Genomic DNA, 26,749 nt, shown 5'->3' on the forward strand with positions numbered 1-26,749 from the left:
ATTAACAGACTTGTTAACTCCTTCTCTTCCCAAGTTGTGCCTGCCATTAATCTAGGTGAAAATATTACCCACAGCTCCACAATAATTACCCATAGTAGCTGGCCCAGAAGGAATAAAAATCGTGTGTGTGTGTGTGTGTGTGTGTGTGTGTGTGTGTGTGTGTGTGTGTGTGTGTATATATATATATATATATATATATATATATATATATATATTATTATTATTTGTATTATATTTATTATTATTATATTTATTTACATTATTATTATTTTTTTTATGGTGTGTGTGTGTATATATATATATATATATATATATATATATATATATTATTTGTATTATATTTATTATATTTATTATTATGATATTTATTTACATTATTATTATTTTTTTATGGCGTGTGTGTGTGTGTATATATATATATATATATATATATATTATTTGTATTATATTTATTATATTTATTATTATTATATTTATTTACATTATTATTATTTTTTTATGGTGTGTGTGTGTGTGTATATATATATATATATATATAATTATTATTTGTATTATATTTATTATATTTATTATTATTATATTTATTTACATTATTATTATTTTTTTATGGTGTGTGTGTGTGTGTGAGTATATATATATATATATATATATATATATATATATATATATATATATATATATAATTTGTATTATATTTATTATATTTATTTACATTATTATTATTTTTTTATTGTGTGTGTGTGTGTGTGTGTGTGTATATATATATATATATATATATATATTATTTGTATTATATTTATTATTATTATATTTATTTACATTATTATTATTTTTTTATGGTGTGTGTGTGTGTGTATATATATATCTATATATATAATTGTCTAAGGGTTTTTCTGTCTGTCTTTCTGTCTGTCTGTCTGTCTGTCTGTCTGTCTGTCCTGGAAATCCCGCGTCTCTGATTGGTCGAGGCAACCAGGCCTCGACCAATCAGCGACGGGCACAGTATCGACGTAGATGTCATAATGGTTGCCATGGTGACGATGATGTCATAAAGGTTGCCTCGACCAATCAGCGACGGGCACAGTCTGCCGCGAATTCTGGAATCATCATTGTCCATATACTACAGGGACATGCATATTCTAGAATACCCGATGCATTAGAATCGGGCCACAGTCTAGTATATATATATATATATATATATATATATATATATATATATATATATTATTATTTGTATTATATTTATTATATTTATTATTATTATATTTATTTACATTATTATTATTTTTTTATGGTGTGTGTGTGTGTGTATATATATATATATATATATATATATATATATATATATATATATATATATTATTATTTGTATTATATTTATTTTATTTATTATTATTATATTTATTTACATTATTATTATTTTTTTATGGTGTGTGTGTGTGTATGTATATATAAATATATATACATATATATATATATATATATATATATATATATATATATATATTATTATTTGTATTATATTTATTATATTTATTATTATTATATTTATTTACATTATTATTTTTATTTTTTTATGGTTTTTGTGTGTGTGTGTGTGTGCAGCTTTGCATGTGAATTGATGAAGGGGATAGAAAGAAAAATAAATAAAATTAAAAGCTGTTCAGTGGTGGTCAACATGTGACTACAATTCCCAGCATGCCTTGTGCAATTAACTCTAAAGATGTCTACGACTCCTTCATGCCACGTTCAGGCCGTCATTTGATTAAGGATCTTTATTCTTCACCAAATGTGTTTTCTCGGCTCCTGCTAAAAGCCCTCGCAGCGCCAGCTTTTCACTTTCGCAGTATTTCTGCAGATAAATAGACGTTACCCGAGATGATTCAGACATCGCTGTATTAAAATCTCAGCGGTCACATAACGGCGAGGCATTAGCTTGGCACAGCGCCATAACTCATCCCTGCCTGAACTTCACTCCGATCATTAGCTGTGCCCGCTACATCGACGACGTTTTTATGCTTTTCACTGTGACACAGGCCTAGCGCTGACACTGGCTGTCACTGACAGCGTTTTATGGTCCTTTGTACTTTTGTGAAGCTGGAAAAAAAAAAACCTGGAAGAGAAAAGCAGATGGGGAGTGACCCATTGTGAGCCACTTCAGTATATAAAGTAGATGACGGTGGTATTCATTTGCATTGCATGGCGGAACATAACTGTATGTAGGGCTAGGAGTTCTGCATTTCTCATAGGAAAAAAAAGTATGAACCCTGTAAGGAGAATAGTGGGGTACTTCAACATTTCCCTTCCAGGAGCTTCTTGCCACGTCCTGGTCCAGATCCATAGACATTAACATGGAGTCACCACTCAACAGATATAATGGCTTTCGCTCTTCTGGGAAGGATTTCTACAAGATTTTGGAGGCGTCTTTTTGCCTCTTCATCCAGAAGACATTTGTGGGGTCAGACCCTGATGTTGGGGGGTCAGGCTCACAATCTCTGGTCTGAGGTCTGGGCTCTGTGTGGCCTCTCATGTTCTCCCTCCATGTCTATATGGACCTTGTGCTTTGGGCACAGTTATGGGGGACAGAGATGGGCGAACACCAACCTGTGGACAATTGTAGCTTCGGCTTTGTGGCAACAATGTCTTGTGCTGAAGATTAAGATTTCCCATCACTGGAGCTGAGGGTCCGAGGCCGCTCCCTGATAACAGCCCATAGCATCATCCTCCTCCACCATCTGTACAGGGGGCACAATGCAGTCAGGGGGTATCGTCCTCCTGGAATTGCCAAACCCAGACTCCTCCATCAGACGCAGATAGAGAAGTGTGATCCATCACTGCACAGAACACGTCTCCTCCAGACTCCAGTGGTGGCGGATTTACACCACTCCATCCAACGCTCGTCATTGTGCTTGGTGATGTACGGCTGCATGCAGCTGCTCAGCCATGAAGCTTCCGGCGGGGGCGCAGTGTTTGTGCTGATACCAGAGGAGGTCTGGACTTTGCAGTTATGGGGTCAGCAGAGCGGTGGTGACTTTTCTGCCCTCTGCTCCTCATCTCTCGGCCCCCCCGCTCTGTAACGTTTCGGGGTGTCCACTTCGTGGCTGAGTTGCTACCATTTCTTCCACTTAATAATATCATTCACAGGAGATGGAGGAAGAAATGTCATGGGCGGACTTATTCCCCCGGTGGCTCCAATTACAGGATGGCGCTGGTATCAGGAGCTCTGCACTGCCGGCCGCTCTGTCGCATGGTAGTAAAGGCAGATGTCATGGTGGGGAACGGAGGTTATACACTGGGGATTTTGGTCTTTCTGGTCCCCATTTTTAATAACACATTTTGACTCATTAACATGTACATTTTTGGGAAATACATTGATGAAAGTTATCGTCCCACAAAACGCAAGAAAGGAGCTTTAAAAATTTTATGAATGTTTAATGGATGGACTTTTATGTGAGACCCTACAGGCTGTGCTGGCCGACCACTAATGGTATTTCTGTTTTATTTAGGCGTGGAAGAAACGTTGGTTCATCCTTAGGAGTGGACGCATGAGTGGAGATCCCGATGTCCTGGAATATTACAAGAATGACCACTCCAAGAAGCCCATCCGGGTCATCAACCTCAGCTGCTGTGAACAGGTAGACTCCGGGCTGACCTTCAACAAGAAGGAACTCCAGGACAGCTACGTCTTCGATATAAAGACCAGTGATCGGACATTTTACCTGGTGGCCGAAACGGAAGAAGAAATGAATAAGTGGGTGCGGAGCATATGTCAGATCTGCGGATTTAATCAGTCTGATGACAGCTCAGGTAGGATAACCCATTTCTTACACGTAAACTCCACTTCCGAGCAATGTACACTCCTCAACGTTGAAATTGAAACACCTAGGTCGTTGAATTACGGAAATCACCGGATGGGTACATGTTATTAATCTGCAAATAAAAAAAAAATTGAACAAAAATTTTCAAAATGTCTGGAGTATGAGGTCCACATGCAGAAATCCCAGCACTTACAGCTTCGACTGCCATCACGGAGGTTTTTAATGGTCGTTTGAGGAAGGTTCTTCCACTGATTGAATTTGGGCAAATCATGAAGATCCACTGCTGGCAGCTCCTGCATGATCACCGACCAATGATGTCCCAGATGTACTTAATGGGAAACAGGTCTGGAGACGCTGCAGCCATGGAAGCGTGTTAAGGCACAGTAGCATGCCCAACATGCAGCCTGACAATGTGGTGTTGAAAAATGGCTACTGGGACACTTTAGAGAAATGGCCGCATCACTGATTTCATCACTAAATCAATGTAATGCTGAGCTGCACCTGGAATGAGGACTAGAGGGGTCCGGCTTCCATACATTATGCAATCACACACCATAATCACAGGACTAGGACCGGCGTGATGTTCCTTGGTGGAGGCTTCTTCATGGCGTTGCACCCATGGTTTGGTAGCGAAGTGATCCCTTCTGTGCTGCAAGTTAATTGATATGTCCTACCCCAAGCTTAAGTCCTTCACACAATGTCTACACAATCAGAAATGGCTGCATGAAATTGGTCTACGAGCCGGATGTCCAGCTACAGGTGTTTCATTCACCTCATGCCACCGATCTCACAAATCATAATGGTGCAGATCTAGTCGACAATGGAGGTGATGCGATGAGTTCAGATTTTTCTTTTGGATGGAATGATAGCCTCCGAATTGGTCTGGAGACAAAGTGGGCAATGCCATGAAGGAGCCTTCATGAGGGAACATCACACCGTTCTTACTCTCAGAATTATGGTGTGAGATGAGGTGGAATGACATACCGTTCTCAGATCCCATTAGTCTTCATTCCAGGTTCATGAACAGCTCTGCATTACATTGATTTGGTCAAGGACCCAGTGGTGACGCCATTTCTCCAAAGTGTCCCAGGAGCTGTTTTTGAAACAACAACACCAGGCCGCATGTTGCTCATGCTACTGTGAGCAGCCTGCATTTTAAAAAATTACCTACCATGGATTGCAGCATCTCTGGACTTGTCTTCCATCGAGCACATCTGAGACGTCATTGGACGGTGATCACACAGGAGCTGCCAGCAGAGGATCTTGATGATTTGCCCAAGGGCATTCAGTGGCAGAACCTTCCTCAGATGACCATTAATTACCTCCTTGATGGCAGCCGAGGCTGGAAGTGCTGGGATTTCTGCACAAGGCTCAGAATCCAGACTGAATAAAGCAAGATGTTTTGTAAATTTTTGTTTCCACTTTTTTTTTTTAACAATTTGCAGATCAGTAACGTCTCCATCCTGTCATTTCCACAATTCCACCACTTTTCCTTCTTGGTTTTGCAATTTTTGTAGAGGTTCAGTATTTTTCACTTTTTGTGTAGAAGGACCAATGACTTTGTGGATAGTTTCCAGATTAGTTCATGATCTCTGCTGTCGTGTATTTTGAGTGCACTTGGCATATAGGGATGTGGCCATATTGCTTCTGCAAATTCGGGACCAACGTGGATGTGATGACCTGGATGGCCACCTGGATTCCTCAGTTGCATATTTGATCGGTCTTGAGTAGCAGCCCTCTATAGCGAATAATTTTGAACATGTCATGTCAGATTTATTTGGGACTGTCATCGTTGAAAAAAGTGCTGAAAAACTTTTTAGAACTTCACTTCCTTTTTGAAGTTCTTGTGTCGGTTCTTGTTACACGCTGACGTGCTCAGATGGGTTCTTGGGCTTCTTTAATAATTGAGATTCTGCACGGTAAGCAGGAGGCCCCCTCCATTTCTGCTGTATCGCCTGAATGCTACGGTAGGATGGACTCTGTCACTTTCACGTTATGACATAAGAACCGTGTCCTGATTTTTATCATTTTCAGCAGAGTTGGCGCTTCGCAGCTTGCAGCAATTAATATACAGGTCAGCGGTTCCCATTAGCTGTGAGGACTGAACGTGAAGCGGCTTTACTGCACGTCGCGGCACGATCAGCGGGTTCCAAAGGGATACGTGACACTATGCAACTTTTATATACAAGAGTTACTGAAATACAGTGAACCAAAGTATGTGCCCCCTTCCAATTTGCCGTTTTAGCCAGCCCCATCTTCTCTCCTTGGACCAATATGGACAGTAGACTGCACCATCACACAGTTACATTACATCCGGCAGGTTTGTTGGGACTCTTTTGCTGGTTGTTAGACCCAGTTCGACAAGTCAGTGTTGTACAAAAATTGTGCACTGAAAGTTTCCATGGGCCAGAAGATGTGCCCTAATCTGAGACTGCCATACACAATGCCAAGCAGCTGCTGCTAAAGCCGCTAATTCTGGAGCAGTTGAAGTTAACTGTATGGACTTTGGAATCAACTTGCACCATTTGGCAGCCCATAATGATGTCCTGGAGAATTTCAGGTAGCCAACTTTGAGGCATAAATTGTGAGAAGAACATTTTTTGGTTTCAAAACAAAAATGAGTCCATTTTAATAGTTTGAGTTTTAAAGGGGATGTCCAACTTAAATAAAAAAACGTATCCAAAGTCTGGAACTTGACTGTTTTACAACATTAAGGCATAATCGGCAGCTGTGAACCAGTGCAGGTTTCTCGTGTGATCTTCTCTAGGACGGGAGGCAATGAGGTCCAGTTTTTCGGTCACCTGTCCACTTTGGTCTGTGGCTGCAGTGATTAATATATTGTTCGGTCTGCTGTGGTCGAGTGACTGTAATAACAGGACATCACCACCTCTTGTCTGGTTCCTGCTGTGTTGGGATTGCTGTTTTGAGTTGGTTGGTATGCCTTAATTATTTTATAAATTCTCTGCCTTTTATTTTTAACTTTTTTTTACTTTGGACTACCCCTTTAATGTAGGCGAAATTGACAGTATGGTGTTCTAGATCAGACTTCTACCTAATGCCTCAAAAATGCTCTGTGGCTGCATGGCTGCAGGTGATGTATCCAACACGAATGTGTTGTGTAGTAAAAACTTGCTTAAAATTTCACAAATTTGAAAGGGGTGTCCCAAAAATATATTTAGGTATCCCTCATATAAAACACATCATAAAAGAGACCTTTTGGTTACTAGAATAAGTTACGATGGATTTTGGTTCCTTGTGGGCGTCAGCTTAGACTTCTTGGCCCCGCCCATGAGGTTCTTGCTTCCTACTAATCAGATCCTCTTTTAGCAGTGTACACAGATCTTATCTAGAGGAGACCATAGGTTATTTTGTGATCATCCCATAAGAAAAGGACCCTAGTGGTAAGTGATGGCAAAAATACCCCAAAATGGGCTTGTTTAAAGCTGGAACTTTGAGACCATGTTGTAGTAAGAGCCCTGGAGAGGAACTCTGGAGGACCAGTCTGGTCCTGGGATTGTTTCCTTTAATACAATTTTTCGAGAAAATGTAACAATAAAAAAAAACGTATAATCCCTCTAATGAGCAGGGACTTTATCTGTAAAGCTCTTGTTGGCGTTCACAGTTTTCTGTTGCAATGAATTAATCATTTCTCCCAGTCCAGCGTCTGTATTTGCCGGATTGCAGTGATACGTGAAATTGTCACACTGGCTGTGCATGTCCCGGGCGCCTTACGTAGTGCAGCATTAAATTGTCCTTGAGGAATTCTGCACAGGGGCACATGACTACAGGCATGACTGGTAGCCAGGCTGTGTCACCAGTAGTAACGTGCAAGCTGCAACTAGTATGTACGAGATGGTGGCATGAATATTTACAAAAAGCGTATTCTGCCTGATCAGTCTCGTGTTTTTAACCCCTATGTTACATGAGCCCAGCAAGTGTATGGCACTGATATTAATAATACTGACCAGCTCTGGGGTACAGGATCAGCACAGGATCAGTAATGTATGTACACAGTGACTGCACCAGCAGAATAGTGAGTGCAGCTCTGGGTTATAATACAGGATGTAACTCAGGATCAGTAATGTATTGTATGTACACAGTGACTGCACCAGCAGAATAGTGAGTGCAGCTCTGGGGTATAATACAGGATGTAACTCAGGATCAGTAATGTAATGTATGTACACAGTGACTGCACCAGCAGAATAGTGAGTGCAGCTCTGGGGTATAGTACAGGATGTAACTCAGGATCAGTAATGTAATGTATGTACACAGTGACTGCACCAGCAGAATAGTGAGTGCAACTCTGGAGTATAATACAGGATGTAACTCAGGATCAGTAATGTATTGTATGTACACAGTGACTGCACCAGCAGAATAGTGAGTGCAGCTCTGGAGTATAATACAGGATGTAACTCAGGATCAGTACAGGATCAGTAATGTAATGTATGTACACAGTGACTGCACTAGCAGAATAGTGAGTGCAGCTCTGGAGTATAATACAGGAGGTAACTCAGGATCAGTAATGTAATGTATGTACACAGTGACTGCACCAGCAGAATAGTGAGTGCAGCTCTGGAGTATAATACAGGATGTAACTCAGGATCAGTAATGTATGTACACAGTGACTGCACTAGCAGAATAGTGAGTGCAGCTCTGGGGTATGATACAGGATGTAACTCAGGATCAGTAATGTATGTACACAGTGACTGCACCAGCAGAATAGTGAGTGCAGCTCTGGAGTATAATACAGGATGTAACTCAGGATCAGTAATGTAATGTATGTACACAGTGACTGCACCAGCAGAATAGTGAGTGCAGCTCTGGAGTATAATACAGGATGTAACTCAGGATCAGTAATGTAATGTATGTACACAGTGACTGCACCAGCAGAATAGTGAGTGCAGCTCTGGGATATAATACAGGATGTAACTCAGGATCAGTAATGTATGTACACAGTGACTGCACCAGTAGAATAGTGAGTGCAGCTCTGGAGTATAATACAGGATGTAACTCAGGATCAGTAATGTAATGTATGTACACAGTGACTTCACCAGCAGAATAGTGAATGCAGCTCTGGGGTATAATACAGGATGTAACTCAGGATCAGTAATGTATGTACACAGTGAATCCACCAGCAGACTTATGAGTAAGGATTTGTTATGACCATAGGCGGGTTATAATAAAGGCAATCTGGGTTACCGCCTGAGGCTCCAGGGGGCTCATTGCCAAATTGCACCCATTATTTTCTTTGCGCGCCCACTTCCTGGCAAGGAGCTTTCCTGGAACGCCACTGCCGGTAACACAGAATAGCAGCACAGCTCCAGGTGAGCTCCTGACTCCTCTCCTATGACGTGCAGCGTGATGACTTCATCAGCCGGAGCACAACAGCATGTACGCGCCACAAGTAGAAGTGGAGCCTCTGTCACAGTAGTAGAGCGCTGGGGGAACGGGAGCGAGGGGAGTGTGGGGTTTTGGTTTTTTTTTTTCATGTCTATGGGATGTGTGCCTGTATATATGGGCTATGTGAGGGTTTGTACTGTGTATATAGGCAGCTATGTGAGGGCTTGTACTGTATATAGGAGGCTATGTGCGGGCTCATACTATATGGAGGGGCTCATTCTGTATATAGGAGGTTATATGGGGGCCCATACTGTATCTAGGTAGCTACGAGGAGCCTCATACTGTATATAAGGGGCTATGTGGGGGCTCATACTGTATATAAGGGGCTATGTGGGGGCTCATACTGTATATAAGGGGCTATGTGGGGGCTCATACTGTATATAGGGGGCTATGTGGGGGCTCATACTGTATATAAGGGGCTATGTGGGGGCTCATACTGTATATAAGGGGCTATGTGGGGGCTCATACTGTATATAGGGGGCTATGTGGGGGCTCATACTGTATATAAGGGGCTATGTGGGGGCTCATACTGTATATAAGGGGCTATGTGGGGGCTCATACTGTATATAGGGGGCTATGTGGGGGCTCATACTGTATATAAGGGGCTATGTGGGGGCTCATACTGTATATAAGGGAATGTCTACATACTTAACGCTGCCCAATATTGTTATACAATAATATAAAATTAATATGTTAATATTCATATTGAGCAGAATTGAATTCATCCTATTGGTTTGGCCTCCACAATAGTCCCTGTCTCTCATGTGGCCCCTCAGGAATATTACTCTCCCACCCTGGCTCTGTTATGTATGGCACTTTGTTGTGTATAGTGCTGGACATAAGGGACATATTTGCGCAGCGCTCCGCTGTCTGTCTCTTTTTCTAGCTACAGACGTGCACCAGAGCACATGGGTGTTAGGTCATGTGACTATCACATGATCTATTAAAGGGGATCATGTGACATGTCATGTGATACATCTGGTACCTGGGGGGTCCCTCGCCTTCTAAACTTCCCGGGGCCCTGACTACTCTTAATCCGCCCCTGGCTATGCGCCCATGCTTCATGCGGCTGGCCCCTATACAGCCTCTCCAGGGTGTGTCGGGTCATAACGCAGAGAATGATTGAGATGAGCGGGTTTATCTGTGATTTTTCTCCATTCCCGGCCTCAATCACATTCCAGCTTCTTCTGTCATTCCTTTCTAGATGTCTTCTGTAAATATTTAAAGGTTATTATTAATCCAGACCTGGCGGAGATAGGAGTCTTCATCTCTACTGGTCAGTCTGGAGCAGATCCTGTAAATAGAGCCGGAGCGGCGGTACATACCTCCCAAGAAGAAGTCGAGGGTCACCCACAAGAGCTTTATTAATCTGGAAAATCCCTTGAATCTTAATATAAGGAAAAGTTCTGCAGCTTTCGATTATTGTTTCACTTTCAGACCCTTATTATTTTGAAACTTTCCGCTTGCTGTCAGTGAACGGGGTCTGTGCCAATTTATACACTGCTCAAAAAAATAAAGGGAACACTTAAACAACAGAATCTAACTCCAAGTAAATCAAACTTCTGTGAAATCAAACTGTCCACTTAGGAAGCAACACTGATGGACAATCAATTTCACATGCTGCTGTACAAATGGAATAAACAACAGATAGAAATTATTGGCAATTATCAAGACCCCCTCAATAAAGGAGTGGTTCTGCAGGTGGGGACCACAGACCACATCTCAGTACCAATGCTTTCTGGCTGATGTTTTGGTCACTTTTGAATGTTGGTTGTGCTTTTACACTCGTGGTAGCATGAGATGGACTCTACAACCCACACAAGTGGCTCAGGTAGTGCAGCTCATCCAGGATGGCACATCAATGCAAGCTGGTGCAAGAAGGTTTGCTGTGTCTGTCAGCGTAGTGTCCAGAGGCTGGAGGCACTACCAGGAGACAGGCCAGTACACCAGGAGATGTGGAGGGGGCTGTAGGAGGGCAACAACCCAGCAGCAGGACTGCTACCTCCGCCTTTGTGCAAGGAGGAACAGGAGGAGCACTGCCAGAGCCCTGCACAATGACCTCCAGCAGGCCACAAATGTGCATGTGTCTGCACAAATGGTTAGAAACTGACTCCATGAGGATGGTCTGAGTGCCCGACATCCACAGATGGGGGTTGTGCTCAAAGCCCAACACCGTGCAGGACGCTTGGCATTTGCCACAGAACACCAGGATTGGCAAATTCGCCACTGGCGCCCTGTGCTCTTCACAGATGAAAGCTGGTTCACACTGAGCACATGTGACAGACGTGACAGAGTCTGGAGATGCCGTGGAGAGCGATCTGCTGCCTGCAACATCCTTCAGCATGACCGGTTTGGCAGTGGGTCAGTAATGGTGTGGGGTGGCATTTCTTTGGAGGGCCGCACACCCTCCATGTGCTCACCAGAGGTAGCCTGACTGCCATTAGGTACCGAGATGAGAGCTTCAGACCCCTTGTGAGACCATATGCTGGTGCGGTTGGCCCTGGGTTCCTCCTAATGCAGGACAATGCCAGAACTCATGTGGCTGGAGTGTGTCAGCAGTTCCTGCAAGATGAAGGCATTGAAGCTATGGACTGGCCTGCCCGTTTCCCAGACATGAATCCGATTGAGCAAATGTGGGACATCATGTCTCGCTCCATCCACCAACGTCACGTTGCACCACAGACTGTCCAGGAGTTGGCGGATGCTTTAGTCCAGTTCTAGGAGGAGATCCCTCAGGAGACGATCTGCCGCCTCATCAGGAGCATGCCCAGGCGTTGTACAGTAGGGAGGTCATACAGGCACGTGGAGGCCACACACAATACTGAACATCGTTTCCTTGTCATGAAGCATTTTCACTGAAGTTAGACAAGCCTGTAATTTGATTTTCCACTTTGATTTTGAGTATAATTCCAACTCCAGACCTCCGTGGGATATTAGTTGTGATTTACATTGATAATTGTTATGTTTTCTTGTTCTGGACACATTCCACTACATAATGAATAAAGATTTACAACTGGAATATTTCATACAGAGATATCTAGGATGTGGTATTTTAGTGTTCCCTTTATGTTTTTGAGCAGTGTAGTTGGAGGCTGACAACTTCTGTAGATATAAACTTCTTGGAGCTGAGAGTTTGCCACAAATGGTATCAACTGTGGGTCCTTCTTTGTGAGCACAACTCTCCACAGTGATACATTTTACCTGTACTGATAGACCCAGAGATCAGGAGAGGAGTGAAGCTTGGATCTTGTGATTCTTTCGATGGTCTCAATGTAAAGCAGAAGATTCCCATTCCACCCAGAACTTGAGTTGGATTTCGTCCCGTTCACACACCGTAGTTTTCTTATGGCAAACACACAAGGAGTGTTATTTTCCTATGATGCATTGAGATGCAGCTCAGCCACATACATGTGTGATACTAGTTTCTGAGATGTTGTATCTATCTTTACTACCGTGTGTGATACTGTCTATTGTTGTGTTTCTAAGCTTTCTACATTAGACGCTTTCATATAGAATCGCTCAATAATTTTTATCCTTTGCGGAACAACAAAACATCCTGGGAAAAATCTCCAAATCTTCCGACTTTCAGATACATTGTGCTGTGATGACCCCCCAGCTCCGTTCTATCCTCCCATGCTCATTAGCGTGGCCCTATCTCGTGCTTCCACCTCTCCCCCATAATACCGTCCTTCACAATCCCCTCTCGATAATCTGCGGCCTCATTATTTCTCTGTTCTCTCTTGGCACATCAAATGCAGAATTTTGCCATAAGCCGGGCTCGGAGCGCTTCCTGCTCGGTGACAGTCGCAAGGACACTTGAAACGCCGCTCTGCCTTTACATGGCGCTCATAAGACTTCGTCCACTAAGATGCCCCAGACCCTGAAATAGAATTCCATATCCAAATGATTACCCCAGACATCCGTCAGAAAATGTTATGTGGATTTGCTTTGAAATTGGCAGAAATAAAAGAATACATTGTGGAAGAGGCAGATCTAAATTTTCCTGCGCTAGGGCAAAAATTCATTTTGGTCCCCTCTTATTACATCATACAGTTAGAATATTTGCCATGTGACCCCTTTTATATGCAGTTTCCACGCTGTGTCATGTGCCCATTAGCTCCTTTTCCTGATTGCTTACTTTTCCGTTGTATGCACACTCCCGGCCACATTCCGACTAGACACGTGGGTCCTCGCTCAATTCACATGTCTAGTCGGAATGTGGCCAGAAGTATGCAGATCTCATACTTGCGGTCACATGACCGCTCAGTTTCGCCGCTAGCACCGGAGAATCCTCACAGCGTGTTTTTAGTGCACAATGTGAGGATTCGCAAGTCTGCTCTCACACAGTGACTGCGGACTCTTGTGAAAAATCTGGACAACCATTTTAATGTCCAAACATAAATACAGATGTAGCAATCCTTAATTAGTCAGATCAGCACAATTCTTTATTAACATAATGGTCGTGTATCATATAATCTTACAAATTATGGATTGTTACATGTGTACAGGATCAGAGCCAGTAATGGTATATGCAGGTGGCGGACATCGCATTGGTGCAACTTGTGCAGCTGCTGCTGGGTCCTAAGTGATAAGGAGGCCCACGTCTATCTCCAATGACGGTGAAATTGTGTTATGATGCGCCCTGCAAAGGGCAATATATTATTGTTCCAGCACAAGGGCCCTAATCTGTCTGTGACCCCTCCCTAGTACATAAATACATCACCAGGACCATCATCAGTACAAGAATATATCATCGGAACCATCGCATGAGGGGGCTGATGGGAGCCAGTACATGCATTTATCTATAAGCTAACTAATTGCTAGAAAGACCCCTCTTCCCCTCCACACCCCCCTTTACATATTCTCTGAGCTAGCTGTCCGATTGACCATTAGCGTTGCTGCCTGGTAGACACCTAGGACCATCAAATTAGGCAGCGTGATTGCCCTGGGCACTGCCTGCAAGAAGGCACAAATACCTCGCCTACTCCACCCTAGATGGGTCCCTGTATTGCAGAATATAGCCAATACATATAGCATATAAGGCCCCCTTCTAGTGCAGGCTAACACTACCATACTCTTAAGACAGGAGGGCCTGATACTTCACTGATCGTCAATGCTTTTTCATGACACTTGTACAAACTCATGATTTGACTGAACCTCCCTCCTTTTTGAAGTCCCCATAGCAGCTTCATGCTTCTATGATATAGCTGTCTGTTTTAAGGGATTTTCCAGAGTTAAAAACAGGGCCACCTCTGTCTACAGATTGTATGCAATATTGCGACCAGCCCTACACACGTCAATGTAGCGACCCTGCAATCCAAGACATAATGAACATGGGTGACCTAGACATGGCACTGACCGAGCTACTGTTTCCTATTTACTCCTATCAAGGAACCCCGATGGAGTATGTTCTTTAAGGTGACGGCAGTGGGGTAGGCTGCAGAATTACACAAGATCATCTGCCAAAAAACACATGAACTAGACTTAACAGCTGAGAGCGGTGAGTGTCCAGTAAAGGCCCACACACTGTGCGGTTACATCAGGGTACATCGTGCGAGATTTCGCCAAACCTGGCAGCTGCTAGCTCCAACCTCCCCGAGAATGACTGCTGGCAACTTGGAGATGAGAAGAACTTCTCCCGTAACTCCTTCTCTGTAGCTGTCTTTACATTTAGACATCAATGTCGTCACTAGGTTGGGACATTGACCCTCAAGACAAGGCCTGATGTTCAAACATGTCAATCAAAATGTACTGCCTGGAATATAGGGTCACGAGAGCCTCATGTCTGGATAGTATGTTGGCCTACAGCAATACGGCACCCAGCAGTGCCTGCTTTGTGCTGCTTTACGGTCTGGAAGCTGTACGCTTTATCATGTCTCCCACTTGGGCCCACTAGAAGAATTGGTTCTGAGGGACCATCCTCCATCTATACAGAACATGTACATGTTCATTATTAATCCCTCAATGACATGCACCCAAAGTTTTATGTTGCTGACGGTATGTAATGAGAACTCCGATCCTGGCCGTTATACCCTTACATGCCTCTGCCAATAGAGACCGCGGCATCTAAGCCGTTGTATAAAGAGAGTGGGCCAAGGAGCGTTGGCCAGTATTTTTACCTTACCCCATAGCTGTGCTAATAAAATCCACCGCTACAACCCACAACAAAAAAAGCCCTCATAGATCTGTTGGTGAAGAAAAAAGTTATGGTACTCAGAAATTGGTGACTGAAATGCAAACGTGATAAAATACAGCTCTGGCAAAAATTAAGAGACCACTGCACAGTTCTATAAAATTCCGCTTCTCTACATGTCGGACAGCCGTTCCATTCCAGTGTCAGTTGAATTCCCACCAGAGGACACCTCATTCTACTTAATGTGCGTCTGATTAGGTGATCACCTGAACCAAATCTTATTTAAGGAAGGAAAGTGTAAAAACCCTGCTGTGGTGTTCACAGTCCTCTTGCAATAGCACAAGCTGGATGCCAAAACAAGTGCTAGTAATCCCTAAAGTAATGGGAATGAAAAAATAAATTTTAACCATGCCAAAGGAGTTGAAAAGAAAAGTCTTGAGTGAGGAAAAGGACTCAATTGTGGCTTTACTAGCAGAGGGACACAGTGAGCGTCATGTTGCCTCCATCCTTAAAATTTGTAAGACTGCAATCCATTACAACAAGGTCAAGCAGCAGACATTGGGGACAACAAAGCTACAGACCGGCAGAGGGCAAAAACGACTCTCCACTGACGGGGATGACCGTCATCTTATTCGAATGTCACTCAGCAACCGCAGGATGACATCAAGTGACCTACAAAAGGAATGGCAAATGGCAGCTGGGGTGAAGTGCACGGCAAGAACAGTTCGTAGCAGGCTCCTAGAGGCAGGACTCAAGTCATGTAAAGCTAGAAAAAAGCCTTTCATCGATGAGAAGCAAAGGAGAGCTAGTCTGAAGTTTGCCAAATACCATAAGGATTGGACTATAGAGGACTGGAGTAAGGTAATCTTCTCTGATGAGTCTAATTTTCAGCTTTGCCCAATACCTGGTCATCTAATGGTTAGACGGAGACTTGGAGATTCGTACAAGCCACAGTGTCTTGCACCCACTGTGAAATTTGGTGGAGGATCGGTGATGATCTGGGGATGCTTCAGCAAGGCTGGAATTGGGCAGGTTGTTCTTTGCGAAGGACATATGAATCAAGCCGCATACAAGGTTATCCTGGAAAAACAGCTGATTCCTTCTGCTCAGGCAATGTTCCCCAACTCTGAGGACTGGTTTTTCCAGCAGGACAATGCGCCATGTCACACAGCTAGGTCAATCCAGATGTAGATGAAGGACCCCCACATCAAATCCCTGTCATGGCCAGCCCAATCTCCAGACCTGAACCCCATTGAAAACCTCTGGAATGTAATCAATAGAAAGATGGACAGTCCACAAGCCATCAAACAAAGAAGAACTGCTTACATTTTTGTACTAGGAATATCATAAGGTCACCCAAAAGCATTGTGAGAGACTGGTGGAAAGCATACCAAGACGCATGAAAGCTGTGATTATAAATCATGGTTATTCCACAAAATATTGATTTCTGACCTCTTCCTGAGTTAAAACATTAGTATTGTGGTTTCTAAATGATTATGAACTTGTTTTCTTTGCATTATTTGAGGTCTGCAAGCAATCAGTTTTTTTGTTATTTTAACCATTTCTCTTTTTCAGAAAATGAATATACATTTTTTTGCTTGGAACTTCTGAGACATGTTGTCAGTAGTTTATAGAATAAAAGAACAATTTACATTTTACTCAAAAATATACCTATAAAGAGAAAAATCAGACAAACTGAACATTTTGCAGTGGTCTCTTAATTTTTTGCCAGAGCTGTATATAAATCTGGTATCGCCGTAATGGTATCGAGCCACTGAGTATAGAGAACTGCAAACGCAAAAAAAGCCCGAAAAACAATTGTAGAATTGCTGTTTTATCTCCATTCACCCACACATTCCATGTTCTACCAAAATGGTATCCATCCCATTTTCCATTTTTGCGCTGCCCTTTAACTTTAATGTTTCCTCTCCTTCATGCAAGAACCATTACTTTTTTTAAATTCCTCTTCGATTTAACGATTTTAGCCGTATGCTTCTTGCTGGACGAGTTGTTGTTTTGAATGATACACTTCATTTTACTATACAATGTATTGAAAAAAAAAAAAGGAAAAATTTAGAATTAAGGTGAAATGGTGGTGTAAATAACGCAATTCTACCTTTTTGTCTTTTGGGAACTTTTACTCTTGGGGGGGGGGGGGCCGCACGTCAGAAAAAATCAGAAATTTTGGCTTTTTTTTTTTTTTTTTAAACCTTATGGGTTAATTTTTAATTTTGTACAGCCTTTATGGATGCAGAGATACCAAAGACCAAAATAGCAGCAACAAGACCCTTTTATTAAAAGGCCCCATGTTTCCTTGTTAAAAGATCAGTACTCTGTGATTGCACCGCACGGGGGCCGATGGGCACCAGTAAATGCCAACCGCTTAAATACTTGTGTCTGTGATTGACAGGCTTCTGGTGTGTGTGTGTGTGTGTGTGTGTGTGTGTGTGTGTAAAAAAATATATATATATATATATATATATATATATATATATATATATGTATATATATATATATACAGTATATATATATGTATATATAATATGTGTGTATGGTATATATAAAGAATAATATATAATTTTTCCGATTTCAGAAACGCTAGGCCTCATTTATCAATTGTGCACGTGCCTTATCCTTTGTTGCCCCTAGCAACCAATCAGAGCTCAGCTTTAATTTTTTAAACAGCTCTGGTAAAATGAAAGCTGCGCCAGGATTGGTTCCTTCTAGGCAGATTCATACATTTGCCCCTAAAATGTACATTTACTAGGTCTTATTTTTATCAAATGTCCAAAGGAAAAAAAACCAACAACCTGTCTTAATTGTCCATAGCCACCAAACTGAGCTCAGATTTTATTTTTTTCAACGTTCTTGGTAAAATGGGTTTGCTCTGTGATTGGTTGCTAAGGGTAACAGAGTTTTTCTGTCAGACATTTTTGATAGACATGTCCCAGCTAGATTTTTAAGATGCGGTCAGATCCTAGATTTACTCCCTATAAGAGACGTAGCTAAATTAGTAGAACCGTAGTTATTTATCTGGGAACAAAGACTTCCGCGATGGAGTATTATTTCCCGTCCCGCTGTCCTTGTCAACAAGCTGACAGGATTTAGCCCATTTCCTGGGAAGATGTCTAAATAGGCCAGTCGCACAGTTGGAAATGTTTTTGGAAATCTTTGCATAGGAAGTCATCCCAACCCCCGCCGCCTGCCAGTCACTAGCAATGTCCTCCCATCCTAGAATACAAGGGATATTTTGCAGATAGTTCAGCAGCACAATCCTTGGTTTTGAGATGTAGGAAAGCGTTATGGGGTTAGGGCACTTCTTATAGGAACCAAAGTGTTAGGCTACTTTCACACTGGCGTTTTTTGTCCTCCGTCGCAATGCGTCGTTTTGGTCAAAAAACGCATCCTGCAAAAGTGCTTGCAGGATGCGTTTTTTGTCCATAGACTAACATTAACGACGCATTGCGACGAATTGACACACGTCGCAACCGTCATGCGACGGTTGCGCCGTGTTGTGGTGGACCGTCGGCTGCAAAAAACGTTACATGTAATGTTTTTTGCTGCCGACGGTCCGCTTTTTCCGACCGCGCATGCGCGGCCGGAACTCCGCCCCCACCTCCCCGCACTTCCCCGCACCTCACAATGGGGCAGCGGATGCGCTGGAAAACTGCATCCGCTGCACCCGTTGTGCGGCGTATACAACGCTAGCGTCGGTAACCTCGGCCCGACTCACTGCGACGGGCCGAGCCCAACGCTAGTGTGAAAGTAGCCTTAGGGATTTTTGTGGGATTAAGTTACACCCCGACTGTATATATACAGTGCCTACAAGTAGTATTCAACCCCCTGCAGATTTAGCAGGTTTACACATTTGGAATTAACTTGGCATTGTGACATTTGGACTGTAGATCAGCCTGGAAGTGTGAAATGCACTGCAGCAAAAAAGAATGTTATTTCTTTGTTTATTTTTTTTTTTAAATTGTGAAAAGTTTTTTCAGAGGGTCATTTATTATTCAACCCCTCAACCCACCAGAATTCTGTTTGGTTCCCCTAAAGTATTAAGAAGTAGTTCAGGCACAAAGAACAATGAGCTTCACACGTTTGGATTAATTATCTCTTTTTCCAGCCTTTTCTGACTATTTAAGACCCTCCCCAAACTTGTGAACAGCACTCAAACATGGTCAACATGGGAAAGACAAAGGAGCATTCCAAGGCCATCAGAGACAAGATCGTGGAGGGTCACAAGGCGGGCAAGGGGTACAAAACCCTTTCCAAGGAGTTGGGCCTACCTGTCTCCACTGTTGGGAGCATCATCCGGAAGTGGAAGGCTTATGGAACTACTGTTAGCCTTCCACGGCCTGGACAGCCTTTGAAAGTTTCCTCCCGTGCCGAGGCCAGGCTTGTCCGAAGAGTCAAGGCGCTAACCCAAGGACAACAAGGAAGGAGCTCCGGGAAGATCTCATGGCAGTGGGGACATTGGTTTCAGTCAATACCATAAGTAACGTACTCCACCGCAATGGTCTCCATTCCAGACGAGCCCGTAAGGTACCTTTACTTTCAAAGCGTCATGTCAAGGCTCGTCTACAGTTTGCTCATGATCACTTGGAGGACTCTGAGACTGACTGATTCAAGGTTCTCTGGTCTGATGAGACCAAGATCGAGATCTTTGGTGCCAACCACACACGTGACGTTTGGAGACCGGATGGCACTGCATACGACCCCAAGAATACCATCCCTACAGTCAAGCATGGTGGTGGCAGCATCATGCTGTGGGGTTGTTTCTCAGCCAAGGGGCCTGGCCATCTGGTCCGCATCCATGGGAAGATGGATAGCACAGCCTACCTGGAGATTTTGGCCAAGAACCTCCGCTCCTCCATCAAGGATCTTAAGATGGGTCGTCATTTCATCTTCCAACAAGACAACGACCCAAAGCACACAGCCAAGAAAACCAAGGCCTGGTTCAAGAGGCAAAAAATCAAGGTGTTGCAGTGGCCTAGTCAGTCTCCTGACCTTAACCCAATTGAAAACTTGTGGAAGGAGCTCAAGATTAAAGTCCACATGAGACACCCAAAGAACCTAGATAACTTGGAGAAGATCTGCATGGAGGAGTGGGCCAAGATAACTCCAGAGACCTGTGCCGGCCTGATCAGGTCTTATAAAAGACGATTATTAGCTGTAATTGCAAACAAAGGTTATTCCACAAAATATTAAACCTAGGGGTTGAATAATAATTGACCCACACTTTTATGTTTAAAAATTATAAAAATTTAACTGAGCAACAAAACTTTTTGGTTTGTAAGATTTATGCATCTGTTAATAAATCCTGCTCTTGTTTGAAGTTTGAAGGCTCTAACTTATTTGCATCTTATTAAACCTGCTAAATCTGCAGGGGGTTGAATACTACTTTTAGGCACTGTAGCAGCCATATTGTTTCCATATAGACTACATACCTCCCAACTTTCGAGGAAGGGAAAGAGGGACAAAGTTAGCGGCGCATGCTTAGGCCACACCTCTGACCACACCCATTTCACAACTAGTCACGCACCAACCACACCCATTTAGCACTTTTGATCACAATGTTTGGTAAACAATAATTATAAACAAAAAAAATATGGCCACACAGTGCTCCATGCTGTATAATGGCCACACATGACGCTCCATACTGTATAATGGCCACACAGGACGCTCCATACTGTATAATGTCCACACAGGACGCTCCATACTGTATAATGGCCACACATGACGCTCCATACTGTATAATGGCCAGACATGACGCTCCATACTGTATAATGGCCACACATGACGCTCCATACTGTATAATGGCCACACATGATTCTCCATACTGTATAATGGCCCCACATGATGCTGCGTATAGTGTACTGGCCCCACGTGATGCTCCATACAGTATAATGGGCCCACATGATGCTCCATACTGTATAATGGCCACACATGATGCTCCATACTGTATAATGGCTCCACATGATGCTCCATACTGTATAATGGCCCCAAATTATGCTGCGTACAGTGTACTGGCCCCACGTGATGCTCCATACAGTATAATGGGCCCACATGATGCTCCATACTGTATAATGGCCACACATGACGCTCCATACTGTATAGTGGCTAGACATGACGCTCCATACTGTATAATGGCCACACATGATGCTCCATACTGTATAATAGCCACACATGACGTTCCATACTGTATAATGGCCACACTTGATGCATCATACTGTATAATGGCCACACATGACGCTCCATACTGTATAATGGCTAGACATGACGCTCCATACTGTATAATGGCTAGACATGACGCTCCATACTGTATAATGGCCACAGATGACGCTCCATACTGTATAATTGCCACACATGATGCTCCATATTGTATAATGGCCACACATGACGCTCCATACTGTATAATGGCCACAACATGATGCTCCATACTGTATAATGGCCACATATGATGCTCCATACTGTATAATGGCCCCAAATGATGCTGTGTACAGTGTACTGGCCCCACGTGATGCTCCATACAGTATAATGGGCCCACATGATGCTCCATACTGTATAATGGCCACACATGATGCTCCATACTGTATAATGGCTCCACATGATGCTCCATACTGTATATTGGCCACACAGTGCTCCATGCTGTATAATGGCCACACATGACGCTCCATACTGTATAATGGCCACACATGACGCTCCATACTGTATAATGGCCACACATGACGCTCCATACTGTATAATGGCTACACCTGATGCTCCATACTGTATAATGGCCACACATGATGCTCCTTACTGCATAATGGCTTCACATGATGCTTCATACTGTATAATGGCCACACAGTGCCCCATACTGTATAATGGCTACACATAATGCTCCATACTGTATATTGGCCACATTATGTTCCATACTGTATAATGGCCCCACATGATGCTGCGTACAGTATACTTGCCCCACGTGATGGTCCATACAGTATAATGGCCCCCACATGATGCTGTGTACAGTATAATGGCCCCACACGATGCTGGGTACAGTATAATGGCCACACATAATGCTGGGTACAGTATAATGACCCCTCACGATGCTCCATACAGTATAATGTCCCCACACAATGCTAGGTACAGTATAATGGCCACACATGGTTACCCCACCCCCATCATTGCCTTTTCCATCACTACACACACACACCTTTCACCGCGCACCCTCGCAGCAGCCGTCAGCTTCCACTCCCAAGGCGCTGAATGGTGTCATCAAGCTGCGCCGCTGACTGCTCACGTCGCTGCAGCTGTGATACGCCACTGATAAAGACCTTTCCGTGTCTCCTGTGCCAGTCAGTGTCAGAGCAAGGAGCAATATCTGCTCCGATCCGACACAGCCAGCATCGGCTCCGTACACCTCGTACACATGCGACTCCGCTCCATACACCTCGTACACACACGACTCCGCTCCATACACCTCATACACACATGGCTCCTCCCTATACACCTCATACACACACGGCTCCACTCCATACACCTAGTACATACACGGCTCCGCTCCATACACCTTATGCACACACGGCTCCTCTCCATACACCTTGCACATGCGGCTCTGCTCTGTACACCTCGTACACACGGCTCCGCTCCGTACACCTCACACACACGGCTCCGCTCCATACACCTTATACACACACGGCTTTGGTCCATACACCTCATGCACACACGACTGCGCTCCATACACCTTGCACATGCGGCTCTGCTCCGTACACCTCGTACACACACGGCTCTGCTCCGTACACCTCGTACACACATGGCTCCGCTCCATACACACTGCACATGCGGCTCCGCTCTGTATACCTTGCACACTCACGGCTCCGCTCCGTACACCTCATACACACATGGCTCCGCTCCACACACCCTGTACACACACGGCTCCGCTCCATACACATTGCACACGCTGCTCCACTCATTGTACACACATGGCTCTACTCTGTACACCTCATACACACACGGCTCCGCTCCGTACACGTCTTACACACACGACTCTGCTCCATACACCTTTCACACGCTGCTCCGCTCCGCACACCTCGTACACATGTGGCTCTGCTCTGTACACCTCGTACACACGGCTCCGTACACGTCTTACACACACTACTCTGCTCCATACACCTTTCACACGCTGCTCCAATCCATACACCTCGTACACACACGGCTCTGCTACATCCACACTGTAAACACCTCCTGACCTCACACATACGCTTACCCTCGTCCAGCGTCATGACAACCAGAGTCCTGTTCACGGAGGTCCTCCTGATCATGTGACCCCCTGACTCATCCCATCCTGTGACTTCATCACAGGTCCTGTGCGCACAGAGCAGCCAATATGCTGCTCTGCGGGTGCAGGGGCTCAGGGAGCTGACCGGGTGATATACACACCTCCCAACCAGTGCGGGACAACTAATGTCGCGCCCGGGATCGCGGGGCTGACTGTCAAAATCGGGACAGTCCCGCTGGATCCGGGACGGTTGGGAGGTATGTATGAATAGGATCGGAATACAGCGTAGTCTCAGGTCCATCTGTCAGTGCCCAAAATGCTCCATTGATGATCATAGTGAAGGATGCAGTGACACACAGGAGGCAGAGCAAGGGTTAACAGGTTCTTTATGTATAGGAACTAATGGTACAAGCAGGGGGTAAAGGATGTGATTGGAGAATGGGGGGGAAGTCAAATGCACAAGAATATAACAGGTTAACTTATCAGTCTCTGTGCGCTGGAGGAAGGCAGCTGGAAGATCCCTCGGCGGTGCCGCAGGCGGCGTGAGATGTCTCCGATCCAGTCCCACAGATGAGCGATGCACTTTCTCCTTGCGATGACGAATCCTCCGGGTTCTTCAGCACACGATCTCCTGATCCGTGCGCACGGTGGGGCAGAGGTGATGGTCGGCGGCACAGAAGAAGAAGCAGAGAGTTCAGTGAGCAAGGCCGCAGTGGGAGCACACAGTCCAGCGGACACAGCCACAGGCGTGGGCCGGTCCTCAGCAGACACCGCAGGGATGGGACTAAGCGGTGCCTCCGCGGTGGTGAGCGGAGCGAAGGTCTGTACTCTATCCTGATCACTACCCGGTGAGGAAGTCTCTCTGGGCTGAGGGTAGGACACGTCGGCAGTCTGGCTAGCTGTGGGTCCGTGAAGAGGGAGTTAACCGTCTTACTCACAAGCTCAGTCCCCGCCAATTTACCCGTCTTCCCGCTCAAACTGCTATTCATGTCAGAGCCACCCCCATCAGTCAGGTGCCTTGAGCTGCTGCGGTCCACACTGGTGACAGCCCCGATGGTTCCGGCCCAGACACTCAGGAGAGACCGTTAGCCTGGCTCTCCACCCTACACTAGCAAACCTCATTCACCCACAGAAATCGGTGAAGCCGAGAAATCTATATCCACTGTTAATAAACTACAGGTTTTAGGGACATACATATAAATCATGGGGCCCCTTTGAAGTCCCCCCCCCCAAAAAAAAAAAAGCAAAACAAAACATGTAATGCATGATGACAGAAGAGCCGATCTCATAACTCGGCAGCCCTTGCAAAGTAATTTTGCCCCTATTAAAGGCCCTTTGGTAACACTGATACTCCTCTCATTACCCCCATAAGGTATGATGCCAACAAAAGTGCCAACCAAGCACAGTAAGATGCTCGAATGCTGTATGGTGGCCCTCCTCATTGTATGGGGGCCCTCCTCGCTGTATGGGGCCCTCCTTGCTGTATGGGGGCCCTTCATGCTGTATGGTGGCCCTCCTCGCTGTATGGTGGCCCTCCTCGCTGTATGGTGGCCCTCCACGCTATATGGTGGCCCTCCTCGCTGTATGGAGGCCCTCCTCGCTGTATGGGGGCCCTCATCGCTGTATGGTGGCCGTCCTCGCTGTATGGAGGCCTTTCTCGCTGTATGGTGGCCCTCCTCGCTATATGGTGGCCCTCCTCGCTATATGGTGGCCCTCCTCGCTGTATGGAGGCCCTCCATGCTGTATGGTGGCCCTCCTCTCTGTATGGAGGCCCTCCTCTCTGTATGGAGGCCATCCTCGCTGTATGGAGGCCCTCCTTGCTGTATGGGGGCCCTCCATGCTGTATGGTGCCCCTCCTCGCTGTATGGGGACCCTCCTCGCTGTATGGGGGCCATCCTCGCTGTATGGAGGCCCTCCTTGCTGTATGGGGGCCCTCCATGCTGTATGGTGCCCCTCCTCGCTGTATGGGGACCCTCCTCGCTGTATGGGGGCCCTCCATGCTGTATGGTGGCCCTCCTCACTCTATGGGGGCCCTCCTCGCTGTATGGGGGCCCTCCTCGCTGTATGGGGGCCCTCCTCGCTGTATGGGGGCCCTCCTCGCTGTATGGGGGCCCTCCTCGTTGTTTGGGGGCCCTCCATGCTGTATGGGGGCCCTCCTCACTGTATGGGGGCCCTGCTCGTTGTATGGGGGCCCTCCATGCTGTATGGGGGCCCTCCATGCTGTATGGGGGCCCTCCATGTTGTATGGGGGCCCTCCATGCTGTATGGTGGCCCTCCTCGCTGTATGGGGGCCCTCTTCGCTGTATGGGGGCCCTCCATGCTGTATGGGGGCCCTCCATGCTGTATGGGGGCCCTCCATGCTGTATGGGGGCCCTCCATGCTGTATGGGGGCCCTCCATGCTGTATGGTGGCCCTCCTCGCTGTATGGGGGCCCTCCATGCTGTATGGGGGCCCTCCATGCTGTATGGTGGCCCTCCTCGCTGTATGGGGGCCCTCCTCGCTGTATGGGGGCCCTCCTCGCTGTATGGTGGCCCTCCTCGCTGTATAGTGGCCCTCCTCGCTGTATGGTGGCCCTTCTCGCTGTATGGGGGCCCTCCATGCTGTATGGTGGCCCTCCTCGCTGTATGGTGGCCCTCCTCGCTGTATGGTGGCCCTCCTCGCTGTATGGGGGCCCTCTTTGCTGTATGGGGGCCCTCCATGCTGTACACATCTTGGCGCAGCGGACGAGATATAGTGACATCACTTGGCTGAGACGTCACATGCATAGGGAGAATGATGGTAGAGCGAGTTGACTGCTTCCCTCTTCAATCATTGCTTTCAACTGTATCTTCATCCAGCATGCCGATACAGCTGAAAGCGTGATGCTGGCTAAGGGGGGTGGTCAGATACCGATTCTGGCATCAGGTTCATTGACTCATATGACCCATATCGGCCGCGTAGTCTGCCGCTATTAGCGGTACTCAACTGGCCGGGTTATAGCCACTGGCTACGTGCACATGGAGTATTTTGCTAAGGTTCTTTTTTTTTTTTTTTTTTTTAAAGAAAACTGAGCAGAACCTTCATGTTTTTAAGGAGTTTTGCTCAAGAAGGATTTGAAGAGTTTCTCATTAGTTTCTCCTCCAAGCCCTCCTAAATAAAAAA

General features: G+C 45.2%; 1 protein-coding gene across 1 annotated transcript in view; it reads left to right on the top strand.

Annotated features, from left to right (window-relative positions):
- The window catches only part of GAB2 (GRB2 associated binding protein 2), a 144,855-nt gene that overhangs the window by 77,940 nt on the left and 40,166 nt on the right, over positions 1 to 26,749 (top strand). Inside the window, exon 2 of the mRNA XM_077298675.1 lies at positions 3,507 to 3,807. Coding sequence (XP_077154790.1) covers positions 3,507 to 3,807 — 301 coding nt within the window. The remainder of the gene's footprint in view (positions 1 to 3,506; positions 3,808 to 26,749) is intronic.

This window comes from Ranitomeya variabilis, chromosome 3, assembly GCF_051348905.1.
Source record: "Ranitomeya variabilis isolate aRanVar5 chromosome 3, aRanVar5.hap1, whole genome shotgun sequence".
Taxonomy (NCBI): domain Eukaryota; kingdom Metazoa; phylum Chordata; class Amphibia; order Anura; family Dendrobatidae; genus Ranitomeya; species Ranitomeya variabilis.